This window comes from Leucoraja erinacea, chromosome 32 (genome assembly GCF_028641065.1).
Source record: "Leucoraja erinacea ecotype New England chromosome 32, Leri_hhj_1, whole genome shotgun sequence".
NCBI classification, from domain to species: domain Eukaryota; kingdom Metazoa; phylum Chordata; class Chondrichthyes; order Rajiformes; family Rajidae; genus Leucoraja; species Leucoraja erinaceus.
Genome location: NC_073408.1, coordinates 7,027,611 through 7,046,203, shown reverse-complemented (window position 1 = coordinate 7,046,203; position 18,593 = coordinate 7,027,611). Strand labels below are relative to the sequence as shown.

At 39.0% G+C, this 18,593-nt stretch overlaps 1 protein-coding gene across 1 annotated transcript in view; it reads left to right on the top strand.

Annotated features, from left to right (window-relative positions):
* snx19b (sorting nexin 19b) overlaps positions 1–18,593 on the top strand; it is an 88,326-nt gene that overhangs the window by 59,543 nt on the left and 10,190 nt on the right. The window contains exons 9-10 of the mRNA XM_055660654.1: positions 9,050–9,234; positions 16,188–16,275. Of these exons, the coding sequence (XP_055516629.1) occupies positions 9,050–9,234; positions 16,188–16,275 (273 nt within the window). The remainder of the gene's footprint in view (positions 1–9,049; positions 9,235–16,187; positions 16,276–18,593) is intronic.

Here is an 18,593-nt window from a genome sequence, read left to right as displayed (position 1 = left end):
GATTAAGCAAGGAATCGTGATCCTGCCAAACTTTCAAAGTAATAAACGTGTTTTGTGTGTTTAATAAAAGTCTTGGCTGCAGAACAGTTTGTTTCTACGCAAGCAATAAATGTGTTTGTAGAGTAAATACAGCCATTTAAGCTATTAAAGCACATTATTTTATTGGAGAGGCTTGGAATAATAGTTGATGACTTCACTGTGGAGCTGCTGTATATCTTAAGTATGTTTATGTTTTAGAAAGTATGCTTTGGTTTAGGAGATGCCAGAGACTGCAGATGCTAGCATCTGGAGCAAAGTCAACTTTTGGAGGAACTTAGCGGGCCAAGCAGCATCTGTGGAGAGAAGTGGATGGTCGGTGTTTCAGACTAAGACCCTGCATAAGGACTGACAGTATAAATGGAAAATAAGCAGTAGAGAGTTGAGAAGGAGGGGTGAGATAGGGTGTGATGGGTGACAGGTGGAAACAGTTGACATGTGGAATAATGGGCCGATGGATGAGAGGAGGGAGAAGGTAGAGACAGGCTGGAAGTATATAAATGGAACCAGATATGATAGGCAAATGGGACCAGATGAAAGAGGGGAAGAGTTCTCTCTTTGGAAGTATTGCAAAATGTAAATAATGAATTTAAAAAAATAGAAAAATACATTTTAATTGGCGAACCTAATTGCACAGATGTATTATACACCATTATTTGCTGTATCCTTTATTGGACCTGGTTTGAAAACATTTCAAGATGAGAATGAAGTTCATCATACGTGAACATATTTAAAAGTAGGCAGTGGCTATTGAACAGGCAGCAGTTGTATGTTGCGACTGAGATGAACAAAACCAAATATATTTCTGAAGAAGGGTCCCAAACCAAAACGTCCTTGCTTTCCAGATATGCTGTCTGACCCGCTGAGTTTCTCCAGTGTTTTGTGTCTTCCTTTGGTGAACCAGCATCTGCAGTTCCTGTTACTACAATTTTTATTTCTGCTTTTGGAAATAAGTATAACATTAGCCAGCACATGGTTCTGGTGTGTAGATGCACAGTTTCTTGTACTTTAAATTCTGCTTTTCTTTGGGAATGACTGATTAATAAAAACAGTACATCATGATAAACAAATATTTTATGGAGTCAGACACAAAATGCTGGAGTAACTCAGCGTGACAGGCAGCATCTCTGGAGAGAAGGAATGGATGCCATTTCAGGTCGAGACCCTTCTTCAGACTGATAGGAAGTCCTATCTTTAGTATGAAGAAGGGTCTTGACCAGAAACGTCACCCCTCCCTTCTCTCAAGAGATGCCTGTCCCGCTGAGTTACTCCAGCATTTTGTGTCGACCTTCGATTTAAACCAGCATCTGCAGTTCTTTCCTACACATCTCATAATCATACAGTGTGTAAACAGGGGGCCTACACCAACCAACATGCCCCATTTACACGAGTCATACCTACCCTCTAAACCTACCCTATCCATGTACCTGTCCAAATGTCTCTTAAATGTTATGATAGTGCTTTCTATCTGTTGATTATTTCTGTTCGTGGCAGTGACAAATAGACATATTGAAAAAGATATATTGTATGTCAAAAAAGCATCAGAGCAAGATCATAAATATAAAGTAATAAATCAACATTGATATAAGGTATTGCAATCGCTGACGATAAACTGCAATGGTGAAATCTACTGTTTTGGTATCAACATAAGTTACACCACATTCTTACTTGCTCGCAAGGTGTTGCTGAGAGTATTCAGTCTGTGTGGGAGAAACGTGAGAGTCATCCATGTGAAGAGGTTGTTGCTCCTTGCTTTGGGGTTGAGATTTTAGTTAAGTGCATTCATTCTTCTTCAGTCACAGAACCTTGAGTTTGACCAGAAGAGTTCAATTCAGTACTAATGTCTTACAGCAAAATGGAAGAATAACAAAAATTAACAAGTGTGCTATTACTCACAATTGTAATGTCCTCTTTGGACAATGTAACATCCAAACTAATGCATTTTTAATGAGATCATACATTGTTAGTAGGTGATCAAGGAACAAATGTGCATGTTAGCCACACTTAGCTTGCGAGGAAAATTAACTTGAACTATCCAAAAAAAACTCTCAACATTAAGTCATGCAACACAGAAATTTGAATGACCGCTAGCATGCACATTTTTAACTTTACTCATTTGTCTTGTGCATGTTAGGAGAGATGATTGCATTGAAGATCGAGACATTTTTTATGTTGGGCAGCTGTGATAACATCAAACGTCTCTCCACATCTGTCTGAAAAAGTGTTTCTCCATCCGCCTACTTATTATCCATTTCCGTTCCAATCATCAAGTGGTAGCAAGCCAACAATATTTGTAGTCTGGTGCTTGAGTCCAATTGAGTACAAGAAATTAATTTAAACGTGCAAAGCAAATTTCCTTTAGGATTCTTACAGACAACAAGCACAGTGGACATTCATACCTTAATCATACCTCGACCACAGAGCACAGAAGTAAAAACCTAATGCTATACATCTGATGTATTTTAAGTTTACAACACTTGGTGGAATTTGGTATGTTTGTTGATGGAAAATATTTGAACTGTTCAACATTAATGAAAGCAGCTCCCACAAAATTGCCTTGTAGTTTTCACAAGTTGGTGGGGATGGAACAGTGGTCATGGGAGTCACCATGTGAGTGGTTTCTGCAAAATGCAGATGGGGAGGAGAAAAGAAGATGTGACTGGTGGTGGGATTATGCTGCAGCTGGTGTAAATTTCAAAAGATGATATGTTGTGTGCATAAGCTTGCTGGGTGGAAGGTGATTACCCGATAACTCTTGTTCTGTCATGGAGGAGAGGAGTGAGAACAGATATGGGGGAAATAGAAGAAATGTGGTTGTGATCTCTGTCCACTCGACAGAGGGCATGTCATGTTTACTTAAAGGGCATCTGGCCAAGGTAAACTAGGTTCACCGAGTCAAGATCAGGTGAGTTTCCTTGCATCCAGCTCTATGTTGGTGTTCTCCCTGCCCAGTGACTACTGAACACCAGATTTTCAGTCCTTTGACTGTTGATCTGCCAGCACCCTACCTTCCTGATCTTCTAACTACCCCTGTACTGAATACCGTTGTCAATGTGCTGGTTGACCCAACCTCCGTCACATTGATGGATACCTCAAAACCTACAATCCCCAAACCCATCTCCTCCCTCAGAACCTTCCAGTCTGATTATTCTTTATCCCTTCCAGTTCACATCCTCATGTTCACCCTTGGTTATCAGTCAGCTTCATTGATCCATTCCATTGCCTCCAGCACCTTTGTGACAGGTCTTTGCTTTTTCCCCATGCAGAACATCATTAACATCTGTTGAAGTTTTCCAAAAACCTAAGTGCTTTGTGATGTTACTTACAAGTTCAGGTTTAAATTCAAGTTTATTGTCATGTGCACGAGTACAGTGAGGTGCAGGTACAAAGAAAAATCTTGCTTGCAGCAGCATCACAGGCACAAAAAAATCCAAATTATACATAAATGTCAAAAAACAAACAAGACCATTAAAAAAAATAAGACATTAGAATAGAATAGTTTCTTTATTGTCATTGTAACATGGGCCATGTACAACGAAATTTAAAATGTCAGCCAGTCAGTGCAGCATTCAAACATTTCTAAAGCTAACGAAACACCCACGGTAAAATAATAAAGATAAGCAAATAAATAAAAAACACAGACAAAGCACGCATACACACCCAACCCTCCATCCTTCTGTCGATTTCACCGTTACCACAGTCCCTTAGTCTGTATCGCCCCTGCGTTCCTTGGCGGCCACATTTAGTGTTTTTATAGCAGTGGGGTAAAAACTGTTTTGTAGTCTATTTGTCCTTGTCCTTGTGGATCTGTACCGTCTGCCTGACGGCAACAGTTCAAACAGGGAGTGTCCAGGGTGGGAGATGTCCTTTATTATATTCTGGGTTTTTTTGGTGCAGCGGGAACTGTGTAGGTCCTCCAAGGTAAGGAGAGGGCAGCCGACAATCCTCTGGGCGTTGTCAATGGCCCTCTGGAGCGCTTTCCTCTGAGCCACTGTGCAGCTGGTGTACCACACGCATACACAGTATGTTAGTATGCTCTCAATGGAGCACCGATAAAAGCATTAGTGCAGAAATATAATTAGAAAAAAAGTCCATTATAGTGAAAGGTGATCCATAGTGTTCCGTTGTCGAGGTAAGATTTGGGATGTGCAGGTTGGTTCAATAATCTGATAGTAATCAACTGTTCCTGAATCTGATGGTGTGGGACTTCAATCTTCTGCACCTCCTGCCTGGTTGTGTGAAGAGGGCATGACCCAGATGGTGGGGATCCATGATAGAGGCCGCCTTCTTGTGGCATCGGCTCATGTAAGTGCTTTTGATAGAAAGTCTGTCTATGCCCATGATGGACTGGGCGGAGTACACCACTCTGCAGCCTCATGCGTCCTCTGTGTTGGAATTGCCGTACCAGACCATATAGATGGCTTATCAATGTACGTTTTTCATTTTTTTAATAACATCACACTGAAGTTTTAGTTGGAAAAGCTATTCAGGGGAAGATCCGGTAAAGCTGATTGGGTGCAGTGCAGATTAATGTTGTTTATTATCATGGTTGCATGAGTACAATAAGGCATTACTACAGTTATCAGCAGGCATTGTGTGGTTGTGTTTCTCTGCCACATGCACTTAATCTAATTGATGACATGTCTGAAAACAATGCAGTAGAGAGGAAGGGAAAGGGAAGGAATGTGACCTCCATAAATTTCATACCGAATACAACTTTCAGAACAGGTGAAACCTTTGTATGATTTAGTTTAGTTTAGTTTATTTTGGAGATACAGCAGGCCCTTCGGCCCAACGAGTGTGCGACGACCAGCGATCCCCGCATATTAACACTATCCTACACACACACTATGGACAATTTACATTTATACTAAGCCAATTAACTTACAAACCTGTACATCTTTGGAGTGTGGGAGGAAACCGATGATCTCGGAGAAAACCCACGCGGTCACACGGAGAAGGAACAAACTCCGTACAGACAGCACCCTACCGCTCTTGCACTCCACCACTGCACCACCTGCCCTTTGTTTTGCGCTGAATCGTAACCACTAGAACACCAGGGTGAATGATGGTGAACATGGATTTTAATACTGTCTCAGAGAAAGTCGTGATAAATAATGGAGATTTCTGTTTTCAGAATGGAAGCATCATTTAACGAATACTTGCAGAATTCATGTCATTTCAGAAATGCTAGAGGCCTCTACACTGTCGCATAACTGTATATTTGACAAACAGGTTTTTGAAATATTTGGGCTTATCATTGATTTTAATTAGTGCTAAAGTATAATTTAACATGGCAATTCTCTCATCTTGTAAATTTGTTTTAAGCTCTAAATAGATTACAGTAATGAAATAGCATACTGGTGTTGATTGTGTCTGTTAAGACAGCTTCAGCTCTTAGTTTTTGCCATATGAAAGAATATCTTCCTGAGAAATTCATAGGTGCAGAATGTTCAAGGTGTGGGAGTGCTACCGAAGCAGCCTTGTATACGCAAGGACTTTTCTTCTCCCCCTCCAGTAGTGGATTGTGGGGCTGAGAAGCTTGGAACCAGGAAATAGCAGAGGTTTCTTATATGACACTGAAATCAATGAGTGGTCTTTAGCATTGGAACCCAGTGGGTATTGGTAGTCAGCATTTTAGAAATTCAATTGTTCAATGGTATATTATTGTCATGCGCACCCAGATATAATGAAAAGGTTGTTCTGCATAAAATTCAGTAAAATCATACTATATGTAAGCACAATCATAAATAAGTACAAACGAGCAAATATTATAGTGTAAGAATGGTAGACTTCACTGAGGCAATACACAAAGAGTCGCCACGTTTCCAGCACCAACTTATGTCTTCAAGTTATTCTGAACATCTTCCTTCCTACATGTATAGAAAAGTCTTCTTTACTGTTACAGAGATAAAAGCTGATGGTTCTGCTGGCTTTTTGCAGACATTTCAGGCGACTGGACAAATTCAGAAAGGGAGTAAAAATACCATTCACTGAATGACAATGAATTTCTAAAGCTTCATTTTTTATTTGAATAATTCTTTCAACTATTTTATTTTTGTTATGCAACATTGCATTCAGTGACCTTTTTCTTAAATCCAGCCAGCATCCTCCTCGTGTAAAGCCATTCAATTCCATAATATGAAGGGTTTTTAGTATTACAATACATATCTGAACTCTGCTGTTAATACAATTATATTAATGTAGAGTGCACACAAGTTAAATGAGTTTGCAATGCAGGTACATTAGAAATCCATAGTTACATGGATTGCTCGTGTCAATAGTTGAAGTTGTAGTAAGCGCCAAGTGCTGAAGCGTTTTCATCCGGCTACAAAAATATTTGTGGTGAGAACAGTTAGACCTTTTGGCGTTGTTCACTTACCAGTTTAAAGAGGAAGCCTTCAATCAAAAATAGTACGTAATAAGTTAATTTTGCTGTCAGAATTTAAACACGAAGACTCAATTAATGAACGTTGATATCTCTACACGAAGTCATTGGGTATATATTGACTTTTTAATCAGTTTATTTGGATAATTTTTGTGGGTCAGTGCAGGCCACCATCGGAATTTTCCCATCATTGAAATAAAATTAGTTTGGATTTTAATCCTGATATTGTTAAACTTTAAGATAATTTTGAATTAAACAAAATTTATGCAGTTGCTTTTGAGAGCCATTCTAGACCATGTTGTAAAAAGAATACATTATTTTCCAAAAGCTCCTTTGATCATTCAGGTGCTAGTTCAATATAAATTACATGAGATCGGGTTTTTGTGTGAACATTGATATCTGAACTTTAGATCACATTTTCAATTCTTGTTTTCTTTCTTAGTAAATGCTTTTGTTTCCAGAATGAATAGTTTATTGAAATAACAAAAGCCTTATCCAATGCCACATTCATAATGATAATGCCATTACATGGCAGAGGTTTGGTAATCATTTTCCGTCTAGCCGCCTTCAAAGTAAAATTATAGCGCATGGGTGTGATAACAATGTGAGAAATCCATTTGCAGAAAAGAAAGGCAGAACTTGGCATTGATATAACAACTTATTAGGTCTCTCAAGTGTAATGAAAACAGACAAGAACAACGGGTGTTCTCATGTTGTATGCAGGCAGTCAAATAATAGGCCATGTCCTGGACTTGCTGATAACCTAGTGAGACTACAATAGATATTCAATACAAATTATGAAAATCGATCTAGTCGTTACCCCGCTGTTCATTGAAAAGTTGGTCAGTTTACGTTCCTGATTACTAATTATGAACATTTGCTATCAGATGGCATGCAAAGACATCAGATGAAGGTGAAGGAATTTTTCCAAATGTGCAAATATGACTGGAAATCACTGCAACTCTGCTGTGGATGTAGCACCTTTAGAAAAAGATGATGCTGATTTCCTTGTCCCTTTACTGTCATTTTGTTCTCTTTAGTAACATGCTTACAGATCTAAATAATCTAGATCCATAGTCTTATACAGCACGGAACAGGCCCAACTTGTCCACGCTGACCAAATCTAATGATATTTGGTGCCGATGCTTTAGGAGCAGCATGTTTTAAAAAATATATATTGTTGTAGTGGTATTGGGTTACTTTTTTTCCTGAAAACTGAGCATATTGCAAGGCAATTGTCTACAACTATTGCCATAGAATCTACGTTTCACTATACAGTTCATAGGGGTTTTCTACACTTTTGTCACAAAATTAAATTTGTAGTTATGTTAAAGATTATTTGAAATATTTAGGGTAAATAGCAAGCTTCAACATTCATTCATGCCATGAATTTAAATATGCACCACTTAGTTACAGAATACTACTGTGTAAAGAAAAATATTGAATACCGAGATATAGATTTTGTCAATTAAAATTAATTGGAAAACATTCTGCATGAGTAATAGTTATCACGTGTGGGATTGTCTGAAATACCTTGCTGTAACCTTTCAAAATCAGGTTGGCCTTTAATCCGAATCCCTAGACATGTTAAAATTACATTAAAAAATATATGATAGTCCCAGATATGCTGTTCTGTTACTGTGTTTTGTCAAAGCCTGTTCTCACTTTCTCAACCGATCTCTGACTCTTTCCTTCCCTTTATCTCCATCTTTGGTCAGAGACAAAATTCCATTAGATACCTACAGGTTGACTACACCTCTGATGTGGTTTTCTATACACTATTTTCGAGATGTATTCCTTATTTTCTTAACAATGGTTTCCTCACCAACAGCATTGATAGGACTCTCAGCCGTATCTGTTCCTTTTTATGCACTGCTGTTCTCATCTCACCCATCATTCCCCTCTTGAGTTCAATAGCGTTTCCCTTGCCTTCCTTCTCCAGTAAACCAGCTCCACCATTTCTGATAAAAGTTTTTGACCTAAATCATTTGATCTAAAATAACTCTTTATTACTCTCTTCATAGATCCTGCTTGACCTGCTATGTGTTGCCAGAATATTCTGTATTTGTTTTAGATTTCTACCAATTTCACTTTTTTGTTGTTTTTCAATTACTTTAGTTAATTGATAACGTCATATTTTCCTAAAAAACCTTCATCACCTTCCTTGGAGATAACTAATAAACAGAGGATACAGCTTTTAGATCCTTGAAGGTTGTAGGGTTCCCCTGAGTCAACTATTTTATTACCAGATATTTTCATGAGCAAAACTTGTTGCCTTCATTCCAACAAATTGTATTCCAGTCTTGTGCACTTGTTGTATGGTCATCAGCAACCCATCGAAGATACTCTTGGCTATTCTTATGGTGCAGACTCTCTGCTATATGCCTAATATACGTTCTCTTTGAAGATCGACATATTACCTTGCTAACCTAGCGAAGAAAAGGATGCACTTCACACTGATAGAATTTGCTTCATTATGTAGTATTGAGTTGTATACCCTACAGTTCGTAATATTTCTGTATTAGCCAAAACAACTTCTTGTTTAGTTGTATTTATGATTGGTATGATTGTTCAAATATTATTTGTGATGATTTTGCAATGTGATTATATATTTCCTCATTACAGGTGGCTTGAAGTTCAGATTATTAACCTGACGAGCACTCAATACTGGGTTGTATACCTCAAGCTTTTACAAGAGGCTATCTGGCCTGGAGGAGCTTTACCTAAATATCCAAAACCTGCTCGAACTCAAGAGCAGAAAATGCAGACCCAGGAGCTGGCCTTACAATGTCTCATGAAGATGCTACCAGGTTAATATATTTTTATTTTTAATAAATGCAAGAGATAACCAGATTTGCCTTGTGCTAAAGAATGGTTTTTCTATACTTGCTATGTGGCTTATAAAAGAGAATAAATGTGCAAATTGAAGACAAATTGAATATGTTCATTGTGAATGAAACGCTTACTACAGGAGTCAGCAGCCCAAATAACGAGGTGTGTATTAAATTTTGTAAAAAATGCTTTATCTTAAGAGCCACAAACATGTGACTCCACTCTCCCATACCAAATAACAGGACAAAGATGTAGTCTATTCGAGATCAATGATGCTTATCTTTTTCATGACGACCAGATTTGCAAACCGATCCAGAGACCATTCAAGAGGAACAGGTTTTAATTGCACATAGCCAGACACTGGTATCTTTAGACATGTTTGATCACTCAAGTGCTTTGGTTCTCATTACTCCACTCACGGTCTCCTCACTGTTCCACGCATTATGTGCTTACTATTCCACTCACAACCACTCTGTAGCTACCTGCTGCTTCCTCAGTGCCCCTTCACTGAATCCCCACTACCATCTTGCAGCTCCCTCCGCTGCCCCATTCACCAGACCTCTGTTGTTCCTTCTCACCTTGTCAATGATCTCAACATAATAATTATAATATAATAATAATATCTGTTTATTGTCATTGCACATAAGCGCAACGGATTTGGTATGCAGCTCCCAACCAATGTCATAACATAAATAACTAATAAAATTTGGATTTAGAGATCCCGAGAACATGGATTGTAAAAAGATCTCTCAAAGAAAGATTTTTGCAGAAAAGCAGGTCAGGCAACGTTTAGGTTTAGGCTTATCATTGGCATGTTTACCGAGGTAAAGTGAAAACCTTTATTTTGCATGTTCTCCAATCAGATCAGATAACTGTCTTATTTCATGTTTCTAACATCTGCAGTATTTACATTTTCAACATCTTCCACGTTTAAAACCACTTGAGCTTCCTAATGAGTGGCAACGAGAAAGGGTTTTTTTTTCCTTGAATAACCATATTGAAATTAAAACTTAAATAACAACCAATCTGTCAATATACAGTTGTGCCTCAAACTTCTTACGAATGAGGCAGCAAAAACAGAATTAGAAACTAAAATTAATTTTCAGACATCATTCTATTCCTATGAGGCGTTATCTCAAGAAGGCGACATCTAACATAAAAGGATCCCCACATACGGGCCCTGCTCCCTTCTTGCTGCTACTGTCAAGCAGGTGGTACAGAAGCCCAAAGTCACCCCACACCACCTGTTCAGTGCTGCCACTGAAGTTTGTGAGTTTATTATTCTAAAAGTACATAAAAGTACCTTATGGAGGTAGAAGCAGTCATGAGGATTGTAGGTATGGTAAATATTCATAGACTTTTTCCCATGGTAGAGGCGTTTAAATCTAGAGGACATGGCTTTAAGAGACCTGAAGGGATAGTTTTCACAGACGTGGAGAGAGCTGCCAGATGAAGTGGTAGAGAAGGATACAAGGACAACATCTGATAAACAGTTAGACAGGTACATGGATAGGAAAGGTTTCAAGGGATATGGGCCAAACGCAGGCAAATGGGGCAGTGTATGGACGAGTTGGGTTGAAATGCCTGTTTCTGTGCTGTATAACTCCAGGGATTTATGAACCTTGAAATTATTTTTCAATTGTAAACCTTTTTACTCTGGAGCTCAACTTTGAATTTGGTAATAGAGTGTAGGATTAACTGTGATGCATTTCTGCTTATCCTTTCCTTTGTTTTTATTATCCGTTGCTTTTATAACTTGGGTATGTTTGAATACATGTTCAGATTGACAACTTTATCTTCATAATTGGCATGGGAGACTTTTGGGTCAATTATGGGGTTGGAGCTAATTAATGATATTCCCTCACTTAATTCCTTAATACATTTGAGCTTTTCATTACGGCATACTTTCATCATCATAAACAAAATATTTGCAAAAGTATGGAGAAAACAATGCAATTAGCACTTTTTAAAAATAAAAAAAGGAAATCTATTTAAGAATGGCATTAAAGATGTTGCTTCAAATGCAATTGCCACTGTTAATAGAACATTGCAACCATCTCCCCACGTACATAAAACTGTCTAAGCTGACATTGGCTTAGTTGTTAGACTTCCTTTCTAAAGAACATTAGCATGTTGTGCACAATATAAATCAGGTCAAATAAATATATTAATTCTGCCTTGTTGAGGCAGTGTAAAGAAGTTGTACTGTGATCTTCAAAATGTCGTTTGGTTATAGATTCTATTAATATTTGACCCAGTGTTCCACTTTTGGCTGCTTCATCAATTCTGCATCCCATCTATTAAAACAACTGCCAAGATGCACTTTTATGGTTAAGTTCATATCTCTCTGCTGGTTTCCAGTTATGTAAACCATTTATACTTTAGCATCAGCAATATGATTTGCCTCATTTAGCTGTGGAGAGACTTTTACAATTAGACAAAACATATCTTGAGTTCCAAGCACTGCTTATCATTTGTTTTGGAAGGCCTGCTTTTCTTAATCTTATACAATAAATCACATTATAAATCACTTTATAAAGTGCCTGCTTTTTGTAACACTTTTAAGATATTATTTTGTTTTTTCAAGATTTGAAGGGCTTAAATGATTGAACTTGTAAGTATTAGCCTTCCAGCATTCACTTGTTAATAATAAAGCTCACTCTTTGTTATCCAACAATGCCCCATTATCCAAACTTATCAATGTAATTTGGCTTTTAAATTATGCATTTTTGTTTGCTAAAGCAATAGACAGTAAATGTGTACATGCTTAGTGCCTTTAGGTGGCAGTCTTGGCTCAATTGTAAAGTCTCAGGGTCTGAATTATGGGTCCATGTTGCACTCCAGAGATCTGAGCACCAAACCCAGTGATGTTTAAAAAAAAGTCCTGTTTCACATGAAAATAATGATCCTCCTGCAATTTGAAGAAGAGTGAGAGTAATTTCCTTGTGATTTTCCCAACTTTAATCTCACCAATAACTCTAGAACGTTACTTGGCTGCTTTTTTTACTGTTCATTTCGGGAACTCTGTGTGCTGATTAGTGTTCATGTTTTTCAGCTATAATGACTGCTAGGTATTGTTTGGTTGTAAGACAACATGGAAGTGCACATTATTCATTTTCCTTTTCCTTCACTCCATTCTCCTTCTTTGTGTTTTGCTATTTTGATGTCCCACTCCTTCATGTCTCATGGAGTGTCAGAGCAATTGTTATTTTGAAGTCCCATCAAAGTTGTTGCATTGATAAATGTAGCATTAATTTGCGCACTTGTGCCTACAAGTAAGAATTACATTCATAGCTTTTAGAGAATAATTCAGGGGACTTCGAGGGAGGTCAGGGTTCTCGCTCAATCTGAAGTGACTAAGTGACAGATGAAGCAATATCATTGACTTGCATCTGTGACAATGGTTGCAAAATAGATTCCATATCCTTCTGAACAGCAGTTATTTTCTGCAATTGGAGTTATTCTAGTCAAAATATTTTGAAAGAATTTAGGCAAACTAACAAAAAATTGCAATAAACATCTCTAAAACTGAACTAAAACAAAATTTCATAATTGCATTTAGAAGCTTCCTTTGCCCTCCTTTTCTATTACTATATTATATAACTGATTGGGTCTCACACATTTGCTAACCAATTGAAAATATTTGCTTAAATAATAGAGGGGTTGGTTGTTTTGTGCAACACATATTCTAAAGGTTAATCCTCCAAATTCATTTCTACAAGACGTAATCAATTTCACTGACGATCGGGAATATTAGCATTGGGGCATAATTGTATGCAATGGCATTCTGTGTAATTTTTTTTAACTTCTTAAATAAAATAAAATCTTCAGCGTCCTTTTAAAAATGTCAGTTTAAGATATGTCTTTTATATCTGAAGGGGAAAAATGAGATTTTGTATATCACAGCATGAAGCCACTTTCTATAACAGAGACTTACTGTTCTGTGGCCTTTTTGTGGTTAGTGTTGGTTCTGGCTCTGCCACGTTTTAGAATCTATGTCAGAAATCATGAGAGGAATAGATCAAGTAGATGCACAGAGTCTCTTGCCCAGACCAGGTGAATTGAGGACCAGAGGACACAGGTTTAAGGTGAAGGGGAAAAAATGTAATGGTAATCTCAGGGGTAACATTTTCACAAAAAGGGTGGTGGGTATATGGAACAAGCTGACAGAGGAGGTAATTGAGACACAGACTATCCCAACATTTAAGAAACAGTTAGATAGGTACATGCATAGGACAGGTTTGGAGGGATATGAACCAAACGCAGGCAGGTGTGACTAGTGTAGCTGGGACATGTTGGCCGGTGTGGGCAAGTTGGGCCGAAGGACTTGTTTCCACACTATATCACTCTACGACTCTTAATCCCGATGTTCGGCAGAACCTTGCTGATTAGAATGACATTGGCTTCTCAAGGAAATTCTCATTGTTGATTAGTGTGGCTTATCAAATGAGTAACAAATGCTGACAGCTATTATTTCCTTTTTCTCAAAGGAATATAATTTTAATTATTACAGCTGCTCCTTGATTTATTTGTTTTGTATATCGGCAAGAGCAAGTGCAGGTTCGGCAATCGTTTCGCTGCATACCTCCGCTCAGTCTGATTTAGCTTACCTGATCTCCTGGTTACTCAGCACTTTAACTCCCCCTCCCATTCCCAATCTGGCCTTTCAGTCCTGGGCCTCCTCCATTGTCAAAGTGAGTCCTCAGCTCCTCAGATCCTGGTGAACTTCTACCGCTGCACCATCGAGAGCATCCTTACCAACTGCATCACAGTATGGTATGGCAACTGCTCTGTCTCCGACCTCAAGGCATTGCAGAGGGTGGTGAAAATTGCCCATTGAGTCTGTCCAAAGCAAGCGTTGTCTGCGGAGGGCGCTCAGCATCGCCAAGGACTGCTCTCACCCCAACTATGGACTGTTTACCCTCCTACCATCCGGGAGGCGCTACAGGTCTCCCCGTTGCCGAACCAGCAGGTCGAGGAACAGCTTCTTCCCGGCGGCTGTCACTCTACTCAACAACGTACCTCGGTGACTGCCAATCACCACCCCCCCCGGACACTTATTATTATTTATTCAAATCATTTGCTATGTCGCTCTTCCAGGGAGATGCTAAATGCATTTCGTTTTCTCTGTACTGTACACTGATAATGACAATTAAAATTGAATCTGAATCTGAGTCCCAGTGCAAATTGGAGGAACTGCACCTCATATTTTTCTTGGGTAGCTTACATCCCAGCGGTATGAACATTGACTTCTCTAACTTCAAATAGCCCTTGCTTTCCCTCTCTCTCCATCCCCTCCCTCGTCCCAGTTCTCTCACCAGTCTTACTGTCTCCGACCACATTCTATCCCTGTCCCGCCCACTTCCCTGAGATCAGTCTGAAGAAGGGTCTCGACCTGAAACTTCACCCATTCCTTCTCGCCAGAGATGATGCCTGTCTCGCTGAGTTACTCCAGCATTTTGTGCCTACCTTGATTTATTTTATTGAATCCTGTAGTTTAAATACCAGTTTTGATTTACGTGGACGAGTTAGGTTGCAGGGCCTCCTTCTGTACTGTATGACTATGATTTTATAATAATAAAATGTTTCTGCTCCACCTTGGAAAGAGAAGGATACTCATTTATGCACTGAGGATTGGGATTGATGGCTGGGAAGATGAAGAAATGTATTCCCTTACTCCAGTCATGATCCTTGAATTATTGATGCATAGACTTGAATTTTACATTGATGTAGTTTGTGCGATTTACTTTTTATACAATTTGGGCGGTGGGGTCACCCCAGCGGTGAGGTCAGTGTTTATTACCAATCATCAGATAAACTGAGGTGGTGCCCCTTCAAATTACTGCAGAGGGTCAGTGAGGTGCCCTCACAATGCTGTTGGATGGACTTCCCAGGATCTTGACCCAGAAGTGATAAATTTGCAGGTCACAATGTGTAACTTGATGGAGAGCTTGCAAGTGGTTGCTTTCCTCTGCAGTGCTCCCTTCACCTTCTGGGTATCTGAGGTCATGGTTTTGAAATTGTCAACAATGCCTTGCTGAGCTGTTGCAGTGGATTTGGAAAATGGTAGTCTTTGGATCCCAACCAAGTGACCGCAGTCTTGGATATGAACACATTGAGTGTTGTTGGAACTGCACTCATCCTGGCAATGGAGGGTATTCCATTGTATTCTTGACATGTCAGAAGAATTTTGGAAGGCAGGAGATGTATTTTGTGCCACAGAGTACCCAGCTTCACATATTTTTGGTGATAATACGATTAAACGACTAGGCTATTTAATGTGACCCAAAGGATGATACCTGGTAGGTGTACTAACATGCGCCAAATGAAGGATGAGTGTAGATGGGGCGTGTTGGTTGGTGTGGGCAAATTGGGCCAAAGGGCCTGTTTCAATGCTGTATGACTCTATGATTCTACTGCAGCAAGTGGTACTGCTGGTTTTCAACACAAGTGTGTGGGAAATTAATGGGCATGTGAGATAAGTGAATAAATAGGATTGATGGGATTACTTTGAGAGCTGTCATCAATGGGCAAAGAACGGCCTCTTCTATTGTAATAAAATATCAATGCGATGGTGGGGAATTTGAGTGGTAAGAATAGTCAAGGTATGGAAAACTACCAACCTAATAAGGGAAAATGGGATTTGTACAGATACATGCAGTGGTTGGCATGAATATGATGGACTAAAGGGCCCGTTTCTGGGCTGTGTTGAATGGTCGAGCAGGCAACTTGATTTTCACTGGATAGTTCTGTGATTGGACTTGATATCGCATGTTACTTGAGGGACAGCCCATCGCGAATGATCTCCAAGTCTTACAGATTGGAGGAAAGGTAGATACAGTATCTGGGAACATTTTTTGAAGCCAAGTTACCTTAACTAATGACTAGTTCTATACCTTTTGATTAAACATGTTTTCTTCTATTTTGACAGCTCTGATTCCTGAGGTTCTTGGTGAAGAAGGTTATGAGAAAAGTTGGCAACTAGTTCTGGAATCTCTGCAGGATCCTGTGATAAACAGGTTGGTCCACGACAGACCTTTAGATTTGCTAAGTTCAGTTTTGTACTTCGGTTGAGTTGCCAGACTGAGAATCCACTCTGAATTGAAATGCCTTGTTGAGCTCACCTTCGTAAGAAGAAAATTCTTAGATTAGTATGTTTAATGAAAACTATTGCTGAACAAGAAAAATGCACTCAACAACTCAAATCCTGCTCTAATACTTATCTATCAGAAATAGTCAAGATTTGTTCTTGGCAATGTCCTTGTAGATCACTTTTACTGTATTTTTATGTTTGAATAATTAGTAATGAGAAAATAATGTTTTTCACTTACTGTATGCTCCAATCTTACTGGGATTTAAAGTGCATTACAGATGTGATGACCAGTAAACACACATAATTTATCATCCATTTAATAACGTATGACATAATAGAAGCTTCTCAATTTCTCTATCGCCCAGGTTATCAGTGTGGAAACGGTAGTGATGCAAACATTTTAAAAGCTGATTCAACTCCTCGTGTTCCATCTAAAATCTGTCCATTGCTCTTTTGAAGAAACAGAATTGGTTATTACTCACAGAAGATAGACACAAAAAGCTGGAATAACTCAGCGGGACAGGCAGCACCTCTAGAGAAAAGGAATAGGTGACGTTTCGGGACGAGACAGTTCTTCAGACTGGTTATGGGGAGTGAAACGAGAGATATAGATGATGATGTGGAGAGATAAGGAACAATGTATGAAAGATATGCAAAAAAGTAACGATGATAAAGAAAACAGGTAATTGTTAGCTGTTTGTAGGGTGAAAACGAGAAGCTAGTGCGACGGGCAGGGTAGGGATAGAGAGAGAGGGAATGCCGTGGCTACCTAAAGTGAAATAAATCAATATTCGTACCACTGGGCTGTAAGCTGGGCAAATTGAGTAGTGACTTTGTTTACTCACTGAAGCAGCAGCCACCCGAAGCACAAATTAATTATTAACAATGACAAAAATTTGATATCAGGTGCTGGCCATGTAGAGTTTGCACGTTCTTGTGGTCATGTGGGTTTGGTCCTGGGGTTCGTTCGACCTGTTTCCACGCTGTATCTTCCAATCATAGAAACATAGAAATTAGGTGCCGGAGTAGGCCATTCGGCCTTTCGAGCCTGCACCGCCATTCAATATGATCATGGCTGATCATCCAACTCAGTATCCTGTATCTGCCTTCTCTCCATACCCCCTGATCCCTTTAGCCCCAAGGGCCACATCTAACTCCCTCTTAAATATAGCCAATGAACTGGCCTCAACTACCTTCTGTGGCAGAGAATTCCACAGATTCACCACTCTGTGTGAAAAATGTTTTCATCATCTCGGTCCTAAAAGATTTCCCCCTTATCCTTAAACTGTGACCCCTTGTTCTGGACTTCCCCAACAATCCTGCAACTAGCCTGTCCAACCCCTTAAGAATTTTGTAAGTTTCTATAAGATCCCCCCTCAATCTTCTAAATTCTAGTGAGTACAAGCCGAGTCTATCCAGTCTTTCTTCATATGAAAGTCCTGACATCCCAGGAATCAATCTAGTGAACCTTCTCTGTACTCCCGCTATGGCGAGAATCAATCAATTAATCAAAGATTTAAAACTGTGTTTGTTGTTTTATGGTTTTATATGTTTGATTATCAACTTTTTACTACTTCCTCGTAATCCTCATATTTTAACAAGTGCTCTTGACTTCTTCAGATTTGCTCAGTTGATTTCAAGCATATGAACTGAGCAAGTGTCAGATTTTCCACCTTTCTAAGGCAACAAAGCTGCCCAACAGCTTTGGAAATGCACAATCCCTTTCTAATAGAATGTACTGAGGCGTAACAGATCAAATGCTTTACATGTCCACTGGCGATATTGGGAGGATGTTCATATTGCTTCCTATACTGAAAGCTTAAGGTGAAAATTGACTGCAGAATCTCTCAGTACAGAAGTCTTGAGAAAACCCAGTCTCAGCTGCAATTAGAATTCAGTCAATATCAAATTGATTGAAAATTACTGTACGTAACTTGAACCAAATGTTTGGTAGCAATGTTGTCTACTTTGCCAATCTTTATGAGACCAAATGAAATCTGCATTTAATTTTTTTGTAGCCTTTTTGGCTCCCAGTAGGTACTATCAGCACAATGGTGGCATCTCACGGGATTAGAAAATGAGGGAAAAAAGCCTTGCTTTGTAGCTCAGTCTTGGAAAGCAATGCAGGATATATTTTTCAAGTGACCCATAGCTCATAAAACATCTTTTTTTAAATCTCATACAAATGAAAAGATCTGGAGCCATTTACTTGTCACCTTTTTATTGGAAAACCTTTGTATATAT